Raw genomic sequence first — 20,747 nt, 5'->3', positions numbered from 1 at the left:
AAATGTTATTTCCTCGCTATTCTTCAATAGCTTCGATAAAAGAGTTTGGCCAGGCAATATCAGCAAATCATTTACTCTGCAAGGTCATTCATTTGCCTAAGTGTCCGATTTGTCTCGATTGTTATTGAAATATGATGGTGGATTTGTAAACAGCACAATTAACTTCATAGAGCTGGATCTGACAAGTTCTCAAACACCATGGACACTACACTTCAATCAGTCAGATGAATAATGTTTTAAGTTGGCCCACTGCATGAATAAGGTTGACCCAATGATCCAATTTTAAAAAACTGGATCTGAGTGATGCAAAAAAAACACAAAAAAAGTACCTGTGAGCTTAAAATTCCAAGGCACGTCATTTGTGTTCAAAACACAGATAAGCTGGACGAACTCCATTGGTCTTGCAGCATCCTTAAGGAGGTAAAGATATAAAAACGATGATTTGGGCCTCAGCCCTCTTCAAGGTAAAGTTTCAGGCCTGAAGGATGTTGCGAGACCAACTGAGTTGCTCCAGCGTTTCTGTGTCTTGATAACAATCACAGCATCTACAGATTTCCGTGTTTCACTCCACTGCATTTGCATTAACCACCTGAATCAAGATTTTTTTTGAGGGTCGCTTGTCCTCCCACTATTTTTCAGATAGCAACATCAAGCAATAGTAAAAGGGATATACAACTTGTGGCTAAAGGCAGGATAAGTCACTCAACCAAATAGTCGAATGAAATAAGAAGTTATGAACAGTTTTTCTTGAAGTGACATACAATAATTAATCTGCATGCCTTTAAAAAGATTTATTTTCCTCCCAATTCAAATCCTTGGAATCAGATGGGAAATTACTGTCTCGCCAAATGAAATCTTAAGACAATGGCCATGCACCATCTGTATTGGGAAGGGTCATGACTGTCGCGTGTCAGCACTGCCCCCTACCTATCGGAGGACACGCCACCTGGCAATCAAGGTTTTTCCCCACCTCACCTTGCCATTGGCCAATTTAAATTCCTTTGTACTTGTCCTTGGGCCATTGGCCTTTGTTATCAGCTTAACCTTACTGGAACCACGCTATTGGTCCTCTGTCAATTACCTGAGCTGGGCTTTCCAGCCTGCCTGTACTTGGCCTTTGGCTGCTGTAATTGAATTAATCTTCCTGACACCAAGCCATTGGAGCTGTACACTAAATAGGGTTGGAAGCATTGATTATTGACCCTAAATAGCATAGAGCCACGCCTATACAGAGTCAAGGGGTGGTAGGTGGTAGGTATCATATTGACTTTTCCTTTGGGTGGGGGGTGGGTGGTGGGTGGGAGTAGGGGTGTTCCCACATTTATTAATTGCCTGCGTGTTTTATCAATTACCCAATTTCTCTTCCCCCCCCATCTGACTCAACTTTTTTCCCCATGCCCACTAATTGTGCACTTTGTTTCATTGCTGCTACCTTTACCCACAGCAGCTGTAAACTGTGCATGCGTGCGTGGGTGTTGCATCTGTTACCATTTTTCCCCATGGTTGCCTTCTGTAAATAAAATCCTTTACTATATAAACTGTGTCTGGAATTCTTGCCTCTGAGACCTACCAAACCTGTTTCCTCACTTACAACACCATCTTCTCCTGCTTTCTCATGTATCCCACAATTATTTCATAGCCATTCCCAAAACAGCAAGTAATTTTGGAAAAACTGCTTTAATAACAGTTTTTATTCCCCAACATTGCTGCAAATAATTAACCTATTAACATGTAGAGCTGACTCACTTTTTAAGTATGAATACATAAATATTAAATACAGAAACTTTGTATTGGAACCAAAGGTTAAACATTTTCATTTGTGTAATATTCTCAGGCTTCATATAAAGATGAAAATTATATTATTAGACATGTATGAAAGTCACCACCATATACAGAGATGAGGCATGGTGATGCATGCAATATTTGGATACAAGCCAAGAAAAATGTTAATTTCATCGGGATTTGAATAGATAAATGATATCTATAAAGTATGGAGAAGCAATGAACCTAGAAAGAAGGTTTGGCTTAACATTTCCTTTGGTTTCATGATCACTGAAGACAAGCCAGAATTACACAGGTTCCCATTGGCACCAATGAATTTTGGAAATTCCCTCTAATTGATCCTAGTTTGTTCCAGAAGTGGAAATTATTCTTTTACCCCATGTCCAAGTTGATGTGCTTGTGGATAGAACCACCCTAAATTATCAAATACTTCCAGTGAAGAACAATGGAGCCAGAACTTCAGAATTATATGACCAGGAAATGGAGAGCAATAAGTTAGCTGAGATAATGCAGGCAGCACTGATGCAACAGGATTCACTGCTCATCTTGAGAGATCGAGTGCGACTTGGTCACTTCATTTCAAACATCATTTGATATCAAGATCACGAGCATCCATCAGACATGTTGACAGGAAGCTGGCTGCACCCAATTGCAATGAAAAGTTTTCAGAAGCAATGAAGTAAAAAGGAAAAGGACACTTTTTAACTCGCAATAAAAATTGGAATGCAAGGCAGAAGCTGAAATATTATGAACCTTAAAATAAACTAAAAAAAATTATATTTTGAAAATTACAATTCACACAAATTCAGTATTTTTTAGAGTCAGAACATTTAACAGATTTAGTGATTATGGCTTGGTCCATCATTTAAAAACTGACTTGGGTCTTGTGCAAAGAGTTTCAGCTCATTTTATAGTTAGAATGGTTCTTGAAAAAATAGAACTTTTCAACCAATCAACTTCTCATCTTTTTTTGTATGGGAGCTGGTAGTAAACTTCAGGATTTACTTTTTAAATACTCGTGAGAAATTTCTTCAGTTCCTGTTGGTTTCAATGACAAAAGAATATTTCTTTGTTATAAGAATTACTGCAAAATCTGGCCTGTTGTCTTTCGAAAGGTACTGTTTTCTTTATTTCCATTTCCTGGGCAGCACTGTTAGCCCAGCGGTTAGTGCAACACTGTTACAGCGCCAGCAATCCGGACTGGAGATCACTGTCGAAAAGGGCTCCAGTTTCCTCCCACCTTTCATATTGGGAGTTGTAAGTCAACCGGGTATAACAAGCACGTGGGCCGAAAGGGCCTGTTACTATGTCTAATTTTTTTTTAATACTCAATTATACCTAGAAGCTGAAGTCTCCTCAAATTTCCTGTCACAACAGGAAAGAAAAAAACAAGGATGAATAAATCATGTCTGTGGTTAAAGTTGTACTGCCCTTTGATTAATCCCAAAAATATTTTGTGATGGCTTGGAAAATGAGTGTCCCTTTGTTTTTAAAGTATGGAGAAGCAATGAAGCCATATCCAATTAATGTATATTTATAGTTACTTCCAACAAAGATCTGGAGAAGCAGGGATATTATTCCCCTCCTGAACACTGGGATTACCACCTGTGGAATATGGTACAGTGAAAGTATGACTTACAAAATCTACATTCCTGTGTCAGTGCTATTCCTGTAAAACACAAAAATCTGTCGACACTGTAGTTGAAGTAAAAACACAATGCTGGAGAACGCAGCATGGCAAACAATGTCATTTATATAGCAAAGGTAAAAATGGATAACCAACGTTTCAGGTTTGAGTTCTTATCAAGGTATGGAAAAAGGTCAGCAGGTGTCCTGTAATGTATCTGTTTTAATATTAACATTTAGGTTAATCTTAAGCTATATTTCATATAAAAATGTCTTAGTAAAGTTAGTAATGGGTGGTTACAGGGTCGCACACAGGTCACAGCACATTTCCAGATACACCACTGAACTCAAAGAGTGTTCATTTTCGGAGTTCACGTGTCTTGGAAAGACAGAGCTAATGAAACTGAAGTGGATTTTAATTTGATTCAAGAACAATGGAGTGTTTTCTTTATTAAAAACTGAAGTATTCAGATAATCATGAAGAACTGCTGGTGGAAGCCATCTGTTTAAACAAAACAGGTTTTTGCTTGTGGTGATTAGACTTTCCGGAACCAAATCACTTCAACCTCTTGGACTAAGATTAGGTCAGATGATTTTATGGATGGAAGTAGTATGGAAAAGGCAAGAGGTTTTGCAGAAATGAAACTAAAACTATGGTGATGTCACATAGCGTCAGAGAACTTATTAACTGAAGGCAGAGAGACATTTTGACACAGAAGAATGAAGAAACACTTGACATCCTGGAAAGACAGGACTAGGGCAGTCATCTCAAGAAAGAGAGGGAGACATTGTTCTGCATTATCCTTATTGTAGGAGATACACAACATCAGTGGTTTTTAAATAAGACCACTTCTGGCTGCTCTTTTAAGTGCCCAGAAGATGGTCACTCCTGCTTTAGAAGATCACAGTTCCACAACCCTATCAAGATAGGGGGAAACTTGTGAAAACACTTGAGAAGAAGATCTCTCTGAACGATAACTCATCAAAAGACGTGAGAGTTTGAAAGAAATTAGGTGCTTCACTCTTGCTTTATAATTACTTCTGAACCACAATTTAAAAAGATCCTGAAGTTCAAGATGTTTAAAACTGGACTTTTAGATATTTTCAGAAATAAACTGTAATGGTTTTGGACTTTAATTAACACACACATTTACACATAGTGGGGTTAAGTTTAGAGTTAAGGTTAGAGAAAAGTAAGAAATGTTACGTTATTAACGGTTTAATAAAAACTATCATTTTCCATTGTTACCACTAATAAGATTTCATTAGTTCGTAAGTCTGATTAGATGAGTGGGGGGGGGGGGGGGGGGGGAGAGAAAGGTGTGGTCACAAAAGCAGGAGGTAACAGGTGGAGAAAGGAGGGACAGCATAGCAGCAAGGGGAGGAGGGATGGCTGGGTGAATGGAGGGACAGCATAGCAGCAAGGGGAGGAGGGATGGCTGGGTGAATGGAGAGGATTCCAATACAGGTACTGAATTCCAGACAAAGGAGAGCCAGACAGGATTAATCTGGTCATCTTTAACAACTGCATCACTAACCTTTGCACTAACTGAACAATGCTCTGTGTATTCATGAAGAAAACTTCCCGCTCTGATTTCCTATTCAACGTTGCAGCATGACTGTCCAAAATATTGGCAATCTGAAAGGAATAGAATTTATCTTCCATCAGCAAATATAATATAGAACAAGCACTATCTGAAATAATTTTAGGATTTTGAGGGATGCTTTAAATGATCCCCAACTGAAAAGCAAGTAACCTCATGTCGGAAACCGATTACCATCATCATTTTATATTGATATTTTGATCTATCATGGACATAGAGCATCATCGCAACTAATTTGTAAACCCCTAGTTTGAGAAACAATGTGCAGCCTTAAGACGAGAGTTACTCAGCACACCATGGAAGATGTGAGAGATTTCAACAGAGTCCTCCACCATGATAGCCTGTAGTCCACCTGACAGCAGGCTGGCGGGGAGATTTGGTTTGCCTCTCTCTCCATTTGCTGTCTACCAGCAGAAAGCTAAGGAATGCTGTTAAGCAACTCCATCAATCATCACACCAGTTTAATTTTTGACTTGTTCTATTTAAAAATAAATGTTTTCAAAACTTAAGGACTTTCCAAGGCTATCCTCTCAGGACTTATCGAAATGGCTCTTACAACATGCAAACTCACAGTATCTCAGAATTTTCTCAACATGACCTATTTACCATCAGACCCCTACCAAAGACGTTCTCAGAGTACCCAGTCACTGTGAATACAAGCAATTCATTGCCATTGGGTTTGGTACAGGAGCAGACGTCAGGAGTTCAACCCCTCAAGCCCATTTTGGTTAGATCACGGCAAATATTGAGCTCAACATTCATTCATCTCTAATCCATGTCCTTTGATAGCCTAAGTAAATAAAGTTTGTTGACTGTATTCTTCATATTTCAACTGACACTCATATTAATAGCCTCTTGGGGAAAGACTTCCCAAATTCTGCAACAGTATTACAAAATGATTTCTGATTTCACTCCTGTCCAGCTTAGTTCCAGTTTGAAAATTGTAGCGCCATTTCAGAATTTCCCTAAAGCGAAGAAAATAACTTTCCTGGGATTGTATGTCTGAATCCTTTTAATTGTTTCAGTTACACCCCTCCCCCCCCTTACCTTTGCCCCTCTTCCAATCTCGTACATTCAAAGCAATAAAAGTTGATGTACCCCATCTCAATGCGACTCCCTCATCCCAGTTACTGTTCTGTACACTATTATCACCAGGTCCAATTCATCCTTCTGTATGTCCAATGCCCAAAGCCAAGCATGGTACTCCAGATGAAACCCAATTTCCTCCCCTTAATATTTCAAAATCCTTAGAATAAATTTGTGGTAGCTGCCCTTTTTGTATAGTGATTTAGAGACGGACCCCTCCCCCCCACCGCCCTCCCCCCATTCATTTAAGCCTACACATTATCTATCTGGAGGAAAGATTCCAATTTGTCCACTTGAATTTAAATAAAATAAAATAACTCTTGCCTGCAGATGAAGTTCATATTCTATGTGTCTACATTCTTTCAATTTTGAAGTTTTTTTTAATAGGAGGTTAATATAGTCTAATATGACTAAATCTTCTAAAGACCAGGCCAAATTTTTTTCTTTGCATAAAACTCACAAAGTACCTGCTGGCTGGGGAACTGGCAGAGCACAGAGGTGATATTGCTTGCATATTGGGCCATCTCTTTTTTAATAGCCTTCTCCACTGCTTGGGGGATTCTTCCAGCGACACTGGTCATGATGTCCTGCAGCTCCAGCAATGGGAGGGAGGGATCCCTCAGAGTTTGCATTAATCTTTCCACCCAGTCTTTCATCTTGAAGAGAAGAATAAAACACATCAAATACAAATTTGTTCTGCCCGAGACCTTGCATCTCCTCCTTGCCTTAACTAGATAACTAGTTCACGTGCTATCATACCTCAACCCTCTGGGTTTAATTCTGATGGTAAGTCAGCTACTCTTTAGAATAGTTTATTGGGATGGAAACAGGAGGTGGAGAAAATTACTTTAGCTGCTCATGACTGACACCTGCTGGAAAACTGTCAAACATATATTTAATTTTAATTTAGCCATACAGCACAGTAACAGGTCCTTTCGGCCAATGAGTCCTTGTTGCCCAATTACACCCAATTGACCTACAACCTCCAGTATGTTTTTGAACAGTGGGAAGAAACCCACGCAGACATGTACAAATTCCTTACAGAGACTACCAGAGTCGAACCCTGGTCGTTGACTCTGTAATAGTGCGGTGGTAACCGTGCTGCCCAAGTTGCACAAAATGAACTGGGCTTAACCATGATGCCACCAACATTCTGCTTTAGTTGAATTGACAGGACATGCTAGGCCATCATTTATTACTCATCCCTCATTGCTCCTAAACGAGGTAGCTTATTGGGCTACCTCTCAAAGGGCAGCAAAGAATTATCCATACTTAATGGTTCTGGAGTCACATCCTGGCAAGACCTGCAGAAAGGTTATGAACAAAGTAGTGGTGCTTTTATGTCGAAGTAGTTTCATGGTCACCATAACATATATTCGATTTTTTTTTACCCAGGATCATAGCAATAACTTAAAACTCTTCGGCTGCAACACAACTTGTGTTTCCAGACCACTTTTCTGTAACTCTATGAATACCCAGAACTTAATCAATACACTGCCATAATGCTGAATGATCATTGCAAATAGAGCCAAAGGATTCCTGGATTTTAGATTTCATGAACTTCACTCAGTATTAGCAGCACCTTTGTTATGAGGTCAAACATTGCTGGGAGTTGGGAAATGTAAATTGTGATGCTTCTTGACCAGGCAGGTTTGTTGGACTATTTGTTCCTCTAATCCATCATTATCGGTAAACTCATCAGTTCGACAAAGCCCAGCAATGAAAATCAATTTCAATCTGATTCGATTTCTTTATTATTAGCATCTTGCCCCTTTTATTTAATGTAATTTCCTTATAATGTATTTTCTTCACTTGGATTTCAAACTGGCTAAATCATTCACCAGTTAAATTAAGCAGTCTGGGCTACTGTTGCTTTGACCAAGTGTAGGAAAACCTTTTGTTCTCATCCAACTCCTGGACAAACAGATACACACCTAGTACTAAAAACACATACCACAATTTTACATCAAAATGCTAACTTTCATCTTGCACAAGGTGTTTCTTCAAGAAAATAAGACATTATGGTTGAACATGGGAACAAGGCCATCTGGCCCATGAGCCCATACTGCCTAATACCCTAATTAAGCTACCACTTTTTTTTGAAAGATGGAGGAAACCGAAGCACCAGGAGGAAACCCACACAGGCACAGGGAGAACATACAAATTCTTTACAGACAGTGGTGGATTCGTTGTAACAGAGTTTTGCTAACTGCTACGCTTACTCCTCCAGATTTTCCTAAATATCTCTCTGCACATGATTCTGTTCTGGTACCTTAACATCAAAATAGGACTCAGGCAGGCAGAATCCATTCATGATGTTCCCCAAATTATCCAGGACATAATGGAAGATGCGGTGAAGTTTTTCTCCTCGAAGAGCCAAGCTCTGGATCCTCGGTAAAGGATCTGTGAATAACTCTGCCTGGAATTAAGCATAAAACACAATGTAAGTATTTCAAGAATAAGTGTGCTTTTAAAAGAAGAAACAAAGGGAAAATTGTGTATTTATAACAAACAAAATCTTAAATTCAAAAGACGGTGTACATGCAACTTCAATAGATTGCAGTTAGCTTGATAAAGAAACTTAAACTTTATTTTCAAAATGCATAGCTGAGCTATAATGACTTGGCTGACGTTCATATTCCAGATCTTGCTGATAATTTACTCCAAAGCATGCTGAATGGAACAACTCCCCCAGAGTTGCCTTTTTGCTGCTTTGCACTGCTATCTCTTACAACAGACCGCACTCGAGGTATGAACAACAGTAAGTACAAATATGATAGCAAAGGGAATCTCAATAAAATTTAACCCTGTCCTGATTATTTTTGAGAAAGGAGAAATGGCAGCAAGCACAATTAATCGGTCAAATGATTCTAGTCAATTTTCTCTGCATCCCATTTGGCACCCACTTCTCCTCTCATCAGAATGCAGATCAAGTGGGATTCAGTTTCCTGCAAATGGATCTTACGGAGCAGATCAGCATCCTACCACTTGGTGGCAGCAAATGCTGTTCTGCTTTTCCTGAGATCAACAGTCAGGAATCAGTTTCGACATTTACTGAGAAGTGCATTCACTTTGCAAGTAAATGGGCAGATCACATCATTCCTAACTTTATTCTGGTCTTTGAAAACTTGTTCTTCATATCCTCAGTGTCAAACATAAGAAGACACTGCATCCACAAGTGAGAGCAAAACTAACATTATAAACCCACTGAAGTATTACAGCAACATTCCCAGGGTCACTGAATGTCCAAAGAGAGGTTGGAGTTGCTTTTCAGCAAGCAACATCGTGGAGCAATTGTTAGTGTTTAGCGCCATGCTATTATAGCGCTAGCGACCCGGGTTAGAATCCGCCACTACCTGTGAGGCTTAGTCAATAAATTGGTCACATGGTTGCATTTGGGCAAGCACAGGCTCAGGGCCAGAAGGGCTATATCTTTAAAATTAAATATAAACACCCCCTCATTGAAAGACTCTTGTGTTAAAATCATTTCAAGGGCCTTTGCTTAGTAATTATCCAATAAAAATGTAAAATGTTAGTGATTATACATTTGGATGCAAGTGAATCTTTATTGGCACAATAAACTATTATTGCTGAAGAAATGCGCACCGAAAATACTTGTTTGCTTCAGAACGTAACCATTCATGACTAGGTTTTAAAACTCTCAACAAGTTTTACTTTTACCATGCATCCGTATATTTTTTTTCTCAATTTAATCATTTCATCCATCGCTCCTTCCCACTGCTTTATTAAAAATTGAAGATTACTATGCAGGCAAACTCCTGACTTCATCCTGACGGGCCTGGTCAAAACCTGCTTCCCAGTTAACCATACCCATACATGAGACCGACCAGGGTGCTACACTGATTAAATAGTTCATTTTCTTTACAGTCATGTGGTTTGAAGGCAGCACAGTAACATTTATGTCAAAAGTTCAATGAGTCGGCATCTGCAGTTTGTGAAGTCAGCCACTTCCAGAGAATTTATGGAATCTCACAAAAATTTATGGAATAAAAGGAGAAAATTCTGCAAATACTCAGCCGTCAGGCACTATCTGTGGAAAGTGGAGAGAGCACTTCAGGATGATCCTAGAAAAACGTGTTGACAGAAACTCGCTCGCACAGCATTCACCAGTCCCAACTCAAAAAAAAAAGCTGAGGGTTTGCTTGCATGAAACTTATGTGAGAAAAAAAGAGGCAAATCAACACAAATCTTTTCTCAACCCACATTTCTGGATGTGTGCAGAGATAACAAGACCACAATACATATAAAATCACGCTCTAGCTGCTTTCTAGGAATCCAACACTTCCCTCTCCCCCCCCCCACCTGTTTTAACATCTCTCTTCCCAGTTCTGACAAAGGGTCTTCAGCCTGAAACATTAACTCCACCTCTTCTTCCTACAGATGGTGCCTGCCCTGGTGAGTATTTCCATTTTCATTTAAGGTTTCCAGCAGCATTTTTTAAAAAAAAACATACGTTAAACGCAGGTTTTAATAAAACGTATTTTAACCAATACTTAATGCCTTCAATACAAATGATTCAATTACGTATATGCCAATGTATAGGATGGCCCCCAGATTTTCCACCTATAATGTAGGTATTGAGCCATACCCTTTGCATAGGATGACCTTCCAAGCCTGGCACTTAACACTGACCAGTGGAGTGAAGCTGTCACAATATTTTAATACCAAATTATCCTGCAAAAGGTTTTCATTTTTTATTAGTACATTTTAAGACAAAACATCATCGGCTCCTGAAACAAGCCGGAGTCAGTGGCAGTTGGACTGGGCAGATAGAGCACACGGGGGAAGTCCTGAGACGGTTGGATGTGCCACTTGCGTGACGGTGAGCCGGACTGTCAGTGTTAGGAAGGTGCACTGAGGGCACTCGTGTGGAGGTGAGCCAGGTTGTCAGCACCAGGAAGATGGTAGAGTGCCTTCAGGGCCTGACTGGGACACCTGAGACAGAGCCATTGGCATGGGGATAGGATATGGAGAGGAGGGGAAGGTCATAGTGGTGTTGAGACTTCACTGTCAAGATTTGTATTTTAGACTAGGCTTAGAAAACAACCCCTGATTTTGAGGCAACATTTCTAAGTTTAGGATTTTCCCATGAACTGGCAGAGAGTATATTTTCCCTCTCAGAACACCTTTTTTTCTTATCAGATTATTCAAATCAGAAGCCAGCAAAAAAAAAGTCAAGACATTAGGGAGAGGCAAATCCGAAAGACCATCTCCAACCTGCTGAACTTTGCTCGGATCATCCAGTTGCAGTTTGGCAATCACACAGCCTGGCTCCAAGACAGCTCCCGGTCGCTTCACGTAATGAATACAACCGGATGCCTGAGCAGCCAAAGTCATCACCATCTTCATCACCTACAGAAGAAAAGAAACAAATCACAACTTGCACGGATATCCTCACACACCTGCATGCATGGTCCCAAAGTTTCATCGGCTTTTGGAGACCCGGCAGTGTTTGAGACAGATTTTGAAGGCTTCAAGCCAAGTGCAATGCTTGGACCAAGATGTATTCAATATGCCATTGACTCAAATGTTTCTAAAACAATAGAATCCCGACATGGAGAATAATAATTAAATCAGTTAAATCAGGCTAGCTTCATTGTTAACACAAGGGCAACTGATGTCTGAATTGGGCGTCTCTTGTCCTGTGCGGGCAAAGGCTCTTTGACTGGAATCATTCACAGACGCTGCCTAATCTGCTAAGCATTTCTGGCTTTCAGTTCAAATTTCCAGCATCTGCAATGTGGTGAAGGTAAAACATAAAAGTCCACAGACACCACGGTTGGAGTAAAATCACAATGGAGAAACTCAGCAGGCTATATATAGGGCAGATTGAGCTTTTCATCAAATTATGGACAAAAATCAGGGCAGGCGCCCGGTCAAAATAGCCTGCAGCGTGATTTTCTTTCTCAGTTTCGTGTGTGACCAGAGCTTTGTTCATGCACTTTTGCTAGTTGGATGTAATTGGCAATCTACCTCAATTTCGGCAAAGCAGTGCTCGGTGAAAACATGACCACCATCTTCCACCGTGTACTGGATCAGCTTTCCCGCGGAGGGAGAGCGTAACAACGATGGGTCGTTTTCCTTTTCAAACACGCACGTTTTGTTACCGATTGTAACGCGGTATCTGCAGTATAAAGAGTCCCAGGTTGAAGTGCTTTATAACAAAGATCCAAAAAGATCCAATTATCGGATGCAGCAACACAAGGTACAAAAAGCAGCTCTAACCCTCACCTGTCTATCTCTTCTTTCATGTATGATGTATAGCTGCTGCCATCGTAGGACAACAACAAGCCGCCATCACTCAGCCGATGTACATCCACCTCCACAAAGGAGTCATTCATGATAACTACATAGCAGTTGGGTGACTGCCGTGTAACCTGTGAGCAGGATGAATAAGGTAGTTAATAACTTCTGTATTTCCTCAAGGCAATGTTAATATATTATCAGTCAAAAAGATGCCCAGGGCTTCAAACAAATATCCTCCATTCATTTGCATATGCAACTTATTTGAGTTCATCCAGAAATCTTGATGAATGACTTACACCCTTTGACCCCATTCAACTAATTTTTTTTCGTGGATCACTTTACTCCACCTAAAGGAATGCATCTTCATAGCATCAAAGATATTCAATGAGGAGTGATAAACTATGATGGGCTTTTTAAATACTGAAGTTCAGAGGAATTGCAGATCTCCATGAGATGAGCAAAGTTCTACGCAGTTTCTTATAACTGGAGTAAATCACAAAATTCTGTAGACACCATGGTTGAAGTAAAACACAAAATGCTGGAGAAGCTCAACAGGTCACACAGTGTCTTTTATGTAGCAAAGGTCAAGACCAACGTTTCAGGCTTGAGCCCTTCATCAAGGTATGAGAGAATGCTGGCAGGTGTCCAAATAAAAGAGTGTGTGTGTGGGGGGGGCAAAGACAGGAGATAATAATGTGTTGGATGCAGAGGCTGGTGGAGTGGTAGGTGCAGATGAGGGGATTCTATGTTTGTTGCATCTGGGGCAGAGGGGGCCAGGGCAGATGAGCAGGAAATGGAGGAGATGTGCATGAGGGCTGAGTTGATAGTGGTGGAGGGGAAACCACGTTTGTGAAAGAAGGCAGACATTTCAGACGATCTGGTCTGGAGGACCTCAACTTGGGAACAGATGCGGTGGTGACAGAGAAATTGAGAGAAGGGGATGGAATCCATGCAGGGGACTGGGAGTGAGGAAGTGTAGTCTAAGTAGTTGTGGGAGTTAGAGGGTTTGTAGTATACGTTTGTGGAAAGCACATTTCCTGAGATAGAAACAGAGAGATCCAGGAATGGGAGAGGGTTATCAGAAATGGATCAGGTGAGTTTGAGATTAAGGTGGAAGTTGGCTACAAGGTGGATGAAATTTTTTTTTTAAATTTTTTTATTTTTCACATCATAAATCACATTAGCCATGATACACACTTTATCTTTTTCACACATATACAATGACTTTTTCTCCCCCCCCCCCCTCCCTCCTCCCAAGCCACCCCCCCCCCCCACCCATCCATTTTAGGTATACAATCTAGGTTACATTAAACCAGTCAGACAATGTTGTCATTCAACAAAAATACACCAGAAATTCTACTGAAGGTGGATGAAATTGACAAGCTCATCACAGGTGCATGAGCCACCCCCGATGTCGTCCTCAATATACTGGAGGAAGGGTTGAGGGGCCTTGACTGTGTAGACTTGGAGCATAGATTGCTCCACAAAGCCCACAAACAGGCAGGTGTAGTTGAGACCCATGTTGGTACCCATGGCTACTATTTTGATTTAGAGGAAGTGAGATGAGAAGGAAGGAGAAGTTATTTAGAGTGAGGACAAGTTCTGCCAGGCAGAAGAGGGTGGTGGCGGAGGGTGACTGGTCGGGTCTTTTCCAGGAAGAAGTGAAGTGCTTTCAGACCTTCTGTGTGAGGGATAGAGGTATAAGGGGACTGGACATCCATCGTGAAGATGAGGCAGTCTGGTTCGGGGAACCTGGTCAATGAAGAAATGGAGAGCAAGTGAGGTGTTGCATATATAGTGGGGAGGGATTAGACCAGGAGAGAAAAGACAGAGTCAAGTGTTATGAGTCCAGAGGACCCCAAAACCCAGCAGCAATAGATATGTACCACGACAAAGGGTTATTTAAACAAAAGTTGCTTTTAATTATCTTTGAACATGAAAACAGAATCAAACTTTAACTTATCTCTATTGACTTACTTAATCCCCCCTCTAATTCTAAGCACACGTGTGTGTAAGTTTAACAAAGTTCTTTGGTTCACAGTTCAATCTCACTGGTTGCAGGCAATTCTTGTACTGTGCACAGAAGTATAGCATTAATAAAGTTCACCAGGCTTTGGTGCTTAACAGGTAGATGGTTACTACTCAGGAGGGTTCTTGTTGGTTTACAGAGAGTTTTCCTTGTTCCAGGACATCCACAACTGATTCCTTCTCAATCAGCCACTCCAGTACCTTGCTGACGAAACTTGTCCCCTTCAGGGTTCTCCAGATGATAACCTCTTTCTTTCAGGTCACCACAGAGTTCCTTTCTGTTTCTCCTATTCCAAGGAAAACACCAGACAGCCAGTCTTCTCCTTTGACCAGGCCGTCTTCCAAAGCTTGCCAGCTAGTCCCTCTGGAACTGAAGTCCCTGTATCTCCTCTTTCTCACTCCCTCCCACTCTGAGAGCAAAGCTTGTTCTGATCTCTGCCTGGAAACTCCTTCCAGACAGCAAGTTCTGTTTTCCTGACAAAGCTGCACTGCATGTTGTTACATTTGTTGCCTTTTGCAAATAGCAGTCCATCATGTGCCTGAGCTCTCTTACAAAAGCTCCTGCAAAGATTCTGTGTTTTCAAGTGTTTGTGTGTGACCTGCTCTAACTAACCTCCTAATTTGTCTCCCAAATACCTCGATTATACTCTGTCACACAAGATAAGATGAAACAAGTTAGGTGGGAAAAGAGCAGGCAGAAACAATGGGTCTGCCTGGGGGAGGTAATCAAAGGTGATGAGGTTGGAGATGGAGTTGGAGATGGTGGCTTGATGTATAGTGGTGGGGTCCTGTGGGAGGGGTAGATCGGAGGAGCTACTGACTGGCCTTGGCAAGGTAGAGATCAGTGCACCAGACCACAACCACACCACCTTTGTCTGTGGTTGGTAGAATTGTTTCGGAGAGAGTGGAGGGCAGAGCATTCGAACGAAGCGAGATTGGAATACGAGATGGGAGTGGTAAAGTTTTGACGATTGATGTCTTGGTGGTAGTTGGAAATAAAAAAGTCCAGACCAGGCAGCTGGCCAGGACGAGGTGTCCAGGAAGAAGAAGAAGAAGAAGAAGAAGGCTTGAAGCAGGAGAAGGGGGTCTTGGGTGGAGGGGTAGAGGTCACAGTCATGGAAGTGAGCCTAAAGAAATTTGCAGAACTCATTGAGGTGTGGGCGGAGGGGGACAAAGGTGATGTCTCTACTGAGGATCGAGCACTCTGATTCAGAGAGGGGAAGGTCAGGGAGATAGTAGAGACCAAGAAGGGGTAAGCTCCCTTGATCCCTTGTCTCCAAGCAAATGGAGACCAGGGATCATGGTCTCAAAGTTAAGACACAGACACCTAATACAAAGATTTTTTCTTGCCCGCTACCCTATAACAAACCATCCATTTATGTTTCTCTTACACTTCCTCTCATGTTATCAACCCATCTCCACAGATACAGTCTGACTTGCTAATTATTTCCAGTGTTTCCTGTTGTATTGCATGTCACCAAGATGTTAAACAAAGGTTCTGCCTTCCCTGTGAAAGTGCACAAAAAAATCATGGTGTAGCGGGGCCGTTCCAGTTATAGTTTGAGGTAGAAAGAAAGCTCGCACACCAAGGGAGTGTGATCGACACTGACTTTATTGGACTGCAGCCCTGCCTTTTATAGTGTTAGGTCTGCTTTGTTCATGAATGAGTGAGACAAACACCAGGCTGAGTCGAAATCAGGGTTCTTTGTTCTTTATTACCGGATTGTAACACTTGCGACTAAACATGTTAGTCGGAGAATGCATTCTGCCGTTATCAGCAAAATGGTGATTTTTTATACCCTTGGATATGTGCTTAGAACATCATCATATCATTACTTGTCCAATGACTAAAACTGTTGCTATCCTTTCCCTGCTAGCTTCCTGCCTCTCAATCCATCAATGTCTCTCTTATCTTGTAAGTACAAGGATGCATTCACATCTTGTTACAGCCCTGTACATTCCCATCTCATGATGTTTTACCTAACAGGAGTACAAGGACACCTCCCCTTCTTGTTACTGCCCTGTACAGGGTAACTCCCTACACATTCCCATCTCATGATGTTTTACCTTACAATAGGCAGCTGGCCGTGTCACCACCGAGGCATGGCTTAAGCGAAGCTGGCTGCTGATTGGTTGTCCCGGATGCGCGGGCCTGGATTGGACCCCTGCAATCCGCTGTCTGTGATTGGTCGATTCGACTGCTATTCCTGCATCCTGTGGGAGCGGGTGTCTCATCCCGCGTGCTGTCTGCCCAAATTGACGTGTTCGACAACTGTTTGCTGTATCGGCGCGTGGAGTGGGCCACGGGCCGCTACAATGGTACAGTCTGAAGAGCAACCATATCTCTCAATCAACAAATTTGACCACATAATCAGGACACTAACATTGGTGTTTGCAAACTGACGAGTGTTTTCAAAACCCACCTCTTTGCTGGTGCAGTCATTTTAATACCGTAACATCCATTTAACATCAGCAAAAAACAATATTTTTCCCTCTCAGTCCAGTCACCTTTTTTGCTCTTCCTCAGAAGAGTGGGATAGTAAAGCAAGAGTCCCCAATAGAGACTGTACAAGCTGAAAACACCACCTTTTTAAACCAACAGATGAAAAGACCTTGTGTCACAAAATGCCTTAAATCCTCTCATCATTATAAGTTTCCAACATGGCCAAACATTGCCAAGATTTCAAGGTTCCAGGCAAAACAATACAGATTCTCATAAATGAATGCTGCTAAACATTTTACTTGCGGGCCAAAAAATGCAAATGTCATATTCATAAATTTACCTTCAGCACATATTTTACCCCTTCAAAAATGAGTTCCACATCCACAGTGTTGAGAAGAGTATGAGCTGGTAAGACTTGTCCCCTGAGGAAGGACATCCAAGCAGACAATTGGTATCATTTCAGGGGAGGAGGTTGATAGGACAGAGAGAAAAATAATACAAAAATTAAGATTTAAATTTTTTTAGTTTTAACAATACAGCACAGTTGAAGGCTCTTCCAATCCATGAAACCCTTGCTGCCCAATTATACCCAATTAATCTTCAAACCCACAAGTTTTAGAGGGTTGAAGGACACAGAAGTGCTCAAAGAAAACCTACACAGGTCATGGGGAGAAGGTACAAACTCGTTATGGACAGAGCTGGACTATAGCTGGTGCTATATTAGCGTTTGCTAAAAGCATAATTCAGTTATGATATTAAGAGAAAAATGTAAATAAATTTCTTTACCGTTCCAGTGAGTGAAGAAAGTTGGAAACACTGTTCCTGAAGGATTTATCGGCCACATGAAGAGCTCCACAAACAATTCCCAGCATGGTATCCGGCCTTTCAGCCTAAGGGGAGAAAAGAAAGATGCTGTACAGAAAACACAGGCACCTGAAAATGTGTTATCCAGTCCGTTTCGCCGCAACAATAATTTTTTTTAAAATCACAAATACTTCATGATTAAACAGACTGTATGTAGGGGGAACTGAGAGTAGCACCAATTGATCCCACATTTCCTCATCCGTTGTTCAAAAAGGTGACTGCTGGCCTTGGTATCCAAGGTTCAAGAGGGGAAAATGTTCCATCAAGACAGTGCAGTGCAGGAGTCACGTGATGGAGTAGTGGCCGATCGGGGAACTCAAGCCCTCTCCGGAAAAGTTTAAAAAAAAATCACACAAAACACAAAGGCACAAACATAAAAATTAAAACAAAGTGAAAGTAAAGGTGGGAAGAAAATGGCAGCGAAGAAAGAAAAGTCAAAAGCAACGGAAAGAAGAGAAGAAGAAAGAACGTCGGAAGAAGAAGGTGAAGGCCTTACCTGTCCGAGGAGGCCCGCCACGGAGAGAGAAGCCCGCTCCCTAAGGTCAGTTGAAGTCCCGAGCTCGGGACTACAAAAATGGCTCGCAGAGCCAAGTAAAAGCGCGCAACCGCGCATGACAAAAAAAAACACTGACGGGAGGGGGGACCAGCTGAGGAGTCGATCTCCACAGCTGAGAATGACAGCTACAACACAACAACAGGAAGAGAACATAGAAAATAAAGAGAACAAGAAAGAAGAGAGTAAAAAGAAAACAAGGAAACAACAAATGACCAACCCAGAGGAAGAAGAAGATAGAGAAATGGAAGAAGAAGGGAAAGGCAAGACAATGGATATATTTTTTTTAAAGAATATATGGAATCAGTAAAAGAATGGCAAATGCAAGAATTTAGTGAAATAAAAAGAAGAATTAAAAGTGCAGAAGAAAAAATGAATAGATTAGAGATGGTCATGTCAGATATAGGAAAAAGAGTGGACAAGGTGGAAGAACGAGAAACAGCCGTAGAAATGGAAGTAGAGGACTTAAAAAAGAAATTAGAAGAATCTAATAAAAAAGTTAAAGAGACACAAGAGCTGTTAGCTCAGAAGATAGATATAATGGAAAATTATAATAGAAGAAATAATATAAAGATAGTGGGCCTTAAGGAAGATGAAGAAGGCAAGAATATGAGAGAATTTATAAAAGATTGGATCCCCAGGGTCCTAGGAAGACCAGAATTACAGGAAAAAATGGAAATAGAAAGGGCACATAGAACATTAGCCCCGAAACCGCAGACACAACAAAAACCAAGATCCATTTTAGTAAAATTCTTAAGATATACAACAAGAGAAAATATATTGGAGAAAGCAATGAAGAAAATAAGAGAAGACAAAAAGGCACTGGAATACAAAGGTCAAAATTTTTTTTTCTATCCAGACATAAGTTTTGAACTCCTGAAGAAGAGAAAGAAGTTTAATACAGCAAAAACGATCCTATGAAAAAAGGATATAAATTTATGCTAAAGTACCCAGCGGTACTTAAAATAGTTATTCCAGGGCAGCAAAATAGACTATTCTCGGATCCGGAGGAAGCACGAAAATTTGCAGAACAACTACAAAACAGGCAGAGAGATGAAGACATGTAACGAGAGTAAAAATGACCACGAGCTATATGTATGTGTGTGTGTGTGTGTGTGTGTGTGTGTGTGTGTGTGTGTGTGTGTGTGTGTGTGTGTGTGTGTGTGTGTGTGTGTGTACATGAATGTATCTGTATTTAAAGGAAAATATAGAATAGATAAGAATTAATAAGGGAATGAAAGGGAAGAGAGGAAGTAAGGAGGGAATTAAGAGAGTGACCTTTGTTATATATGAAAATTGAAATCTTTTCGGGGGGGCTGGGTGGGGAGGAGTTACGGTCACTGCGAAATCAGTTGATGCTTGCGAGTGAATTCGCAAATCCAAATGGAGAGGGGAGATGTGGTTGCCCGACAAGGGATAAAGGGCAACTCAGGAAGGGGAGGGGATAGTGGGGTTAAAGAAATTTTAGATAGGAGAATAAGGGAAATGTTTGATGTTTTAGAAATGTTGTCTTATAAAGTGTTCAAAACAAGAAAGCAGAAATGGATAAGAAGGAAAGGTGATGATGAGGAAACGGAAAGGAAAGATAAACAAAGTATGAAATGGCTACGTTGAACTATATGACTTTAAATATTAACGGAATACATAACCAAATCAAAAGGAAGAAACTGCTAAATTTGCTGAAAAAAGAAAAAATTGATATAGCATTCGTGCAAGAAACACATTTAACTGAAATGGAGCACAAGAAATTAAAGAGAGATTGGGTAGGACATGTAACAGCAGCGTCATATAATTCAAAAGCTAGAGGAGTAGCTATATTAATCAGTAAAAATGTACCAATTAAAATAGAAGAGGAAATAATAGATCCAGCAGGGAGATATGTAATGATAAAATGTCAGATATATTTGGAGTTTTGGAATTTACTCAATGTATATTCACCTAACGAAGAAGATCAAAAATTTATGCAAGATATTTTTTTGAAGATAGCAGACACACAAGGGAACATATTAATAGGAATGGATTTCAACCTTAATTTGGATTCAAACATGGATAAAACTGGGAAAAAAATTAACAGAAAGAACAAAGTAACCAAATTTATAATTAAATCGATGCAAGAAATGCAAATTTTGGATATATGGAGGAAACAACACCCAAAGGAAAAGGAATATTCATATTATTTGGGTAGACATAAAACATACTCGAGAATAGACCTATTCCTGTTATCAGCTCGCATGCAAGAGAGAGTTAGAAAAACAGAATATAAAACTAGAATATTATCGGACCACTCACCCCTGATATTGACAATAGAGTTAGAGGACATCCCTCCAAGAATGTATAGATGGAGATTAAACTCCATGCTACTTAAAAGGCAGGATTTTAGAGAATTCATTGAAAGACAAATTAAAATGTACTTTGAAATAAATACGGAATCAGTGAAAGGTAAGTTTATACTATGGGATGCAATGAAAGCGTTCATCAGAGGGCAAATAATAAG

At 40.6% G+C, this 20,747-nt stretch overlaps 1 protein-coding gene across 5 annotated transcripts in view; it reads right to left on the bottom strand.

The window, feature by feature from the left end:
• The window catches only part of acaca (acetyl-CoA carboxylase alpha), a 266,819-nt gene that overhangs the window by 193,908 nt on the left and 52,164 nt on the right, over nt 1–20,747 (bottom strand). For all 5 annotated transcript variants that reach the window (XR_011348882.1, XR_011348881.1, XM_069911758.1 and 2 more), the window contains 8 exons: nt 17,623–17,726; nt 17,177–17,258; nt 12,351–12,496; nt 12,093–12,243; nt 11,337–11,471; nt 8,371–8,517; nt 6,566–6,754; nt 4,947–5,047 (listed from right to left, as the gene is read on the bottom strand). Coding sequence is in view for 3 of the 5 variants with exons in the window: in XM_069911758.1 (XP_069767859.1) it covers nt 4,947–5,047; nt 6,566–6,754; nt 8,371–8,517; nt 11,337–11,471; nt 12,093–12,243; nt 12,351–12,496; nt 17,177–17,258; nt 17,623–17,726 (1,055 nt within the window). In the remaining 2 variants the exon portion in view is untranslated. The remainder of the gene's footprint in view (nt 1–4,946; nt 5,048–6,565; nt 6,755–8,370; nt 8,518–11,336; nt 11,472–12,092; nt 12,244–12,350; nt 12,497–17,176; nt 17,259–17,622; nt 17,727–20,747) is intronic.

Source organism: Narcine bancroftii, chromosome 14 (genome assembly GCF_036971445.1).
Source record: "Narcine bancroftii isolate sNarBan1 chromosome 14, sNarBan1.hap1, whole genome shotgun sequence".
NCBI lineage: Eukaryota > Metazoa > Chordata > Chondrichthyes > Torpediniformes > Narcinidae > Narcine > Narcine bancroftii.
Note: the sequence above shows the minus strand (reverse complement) of the source record. Positions and strands in the feature narration are given on the sequence as shown.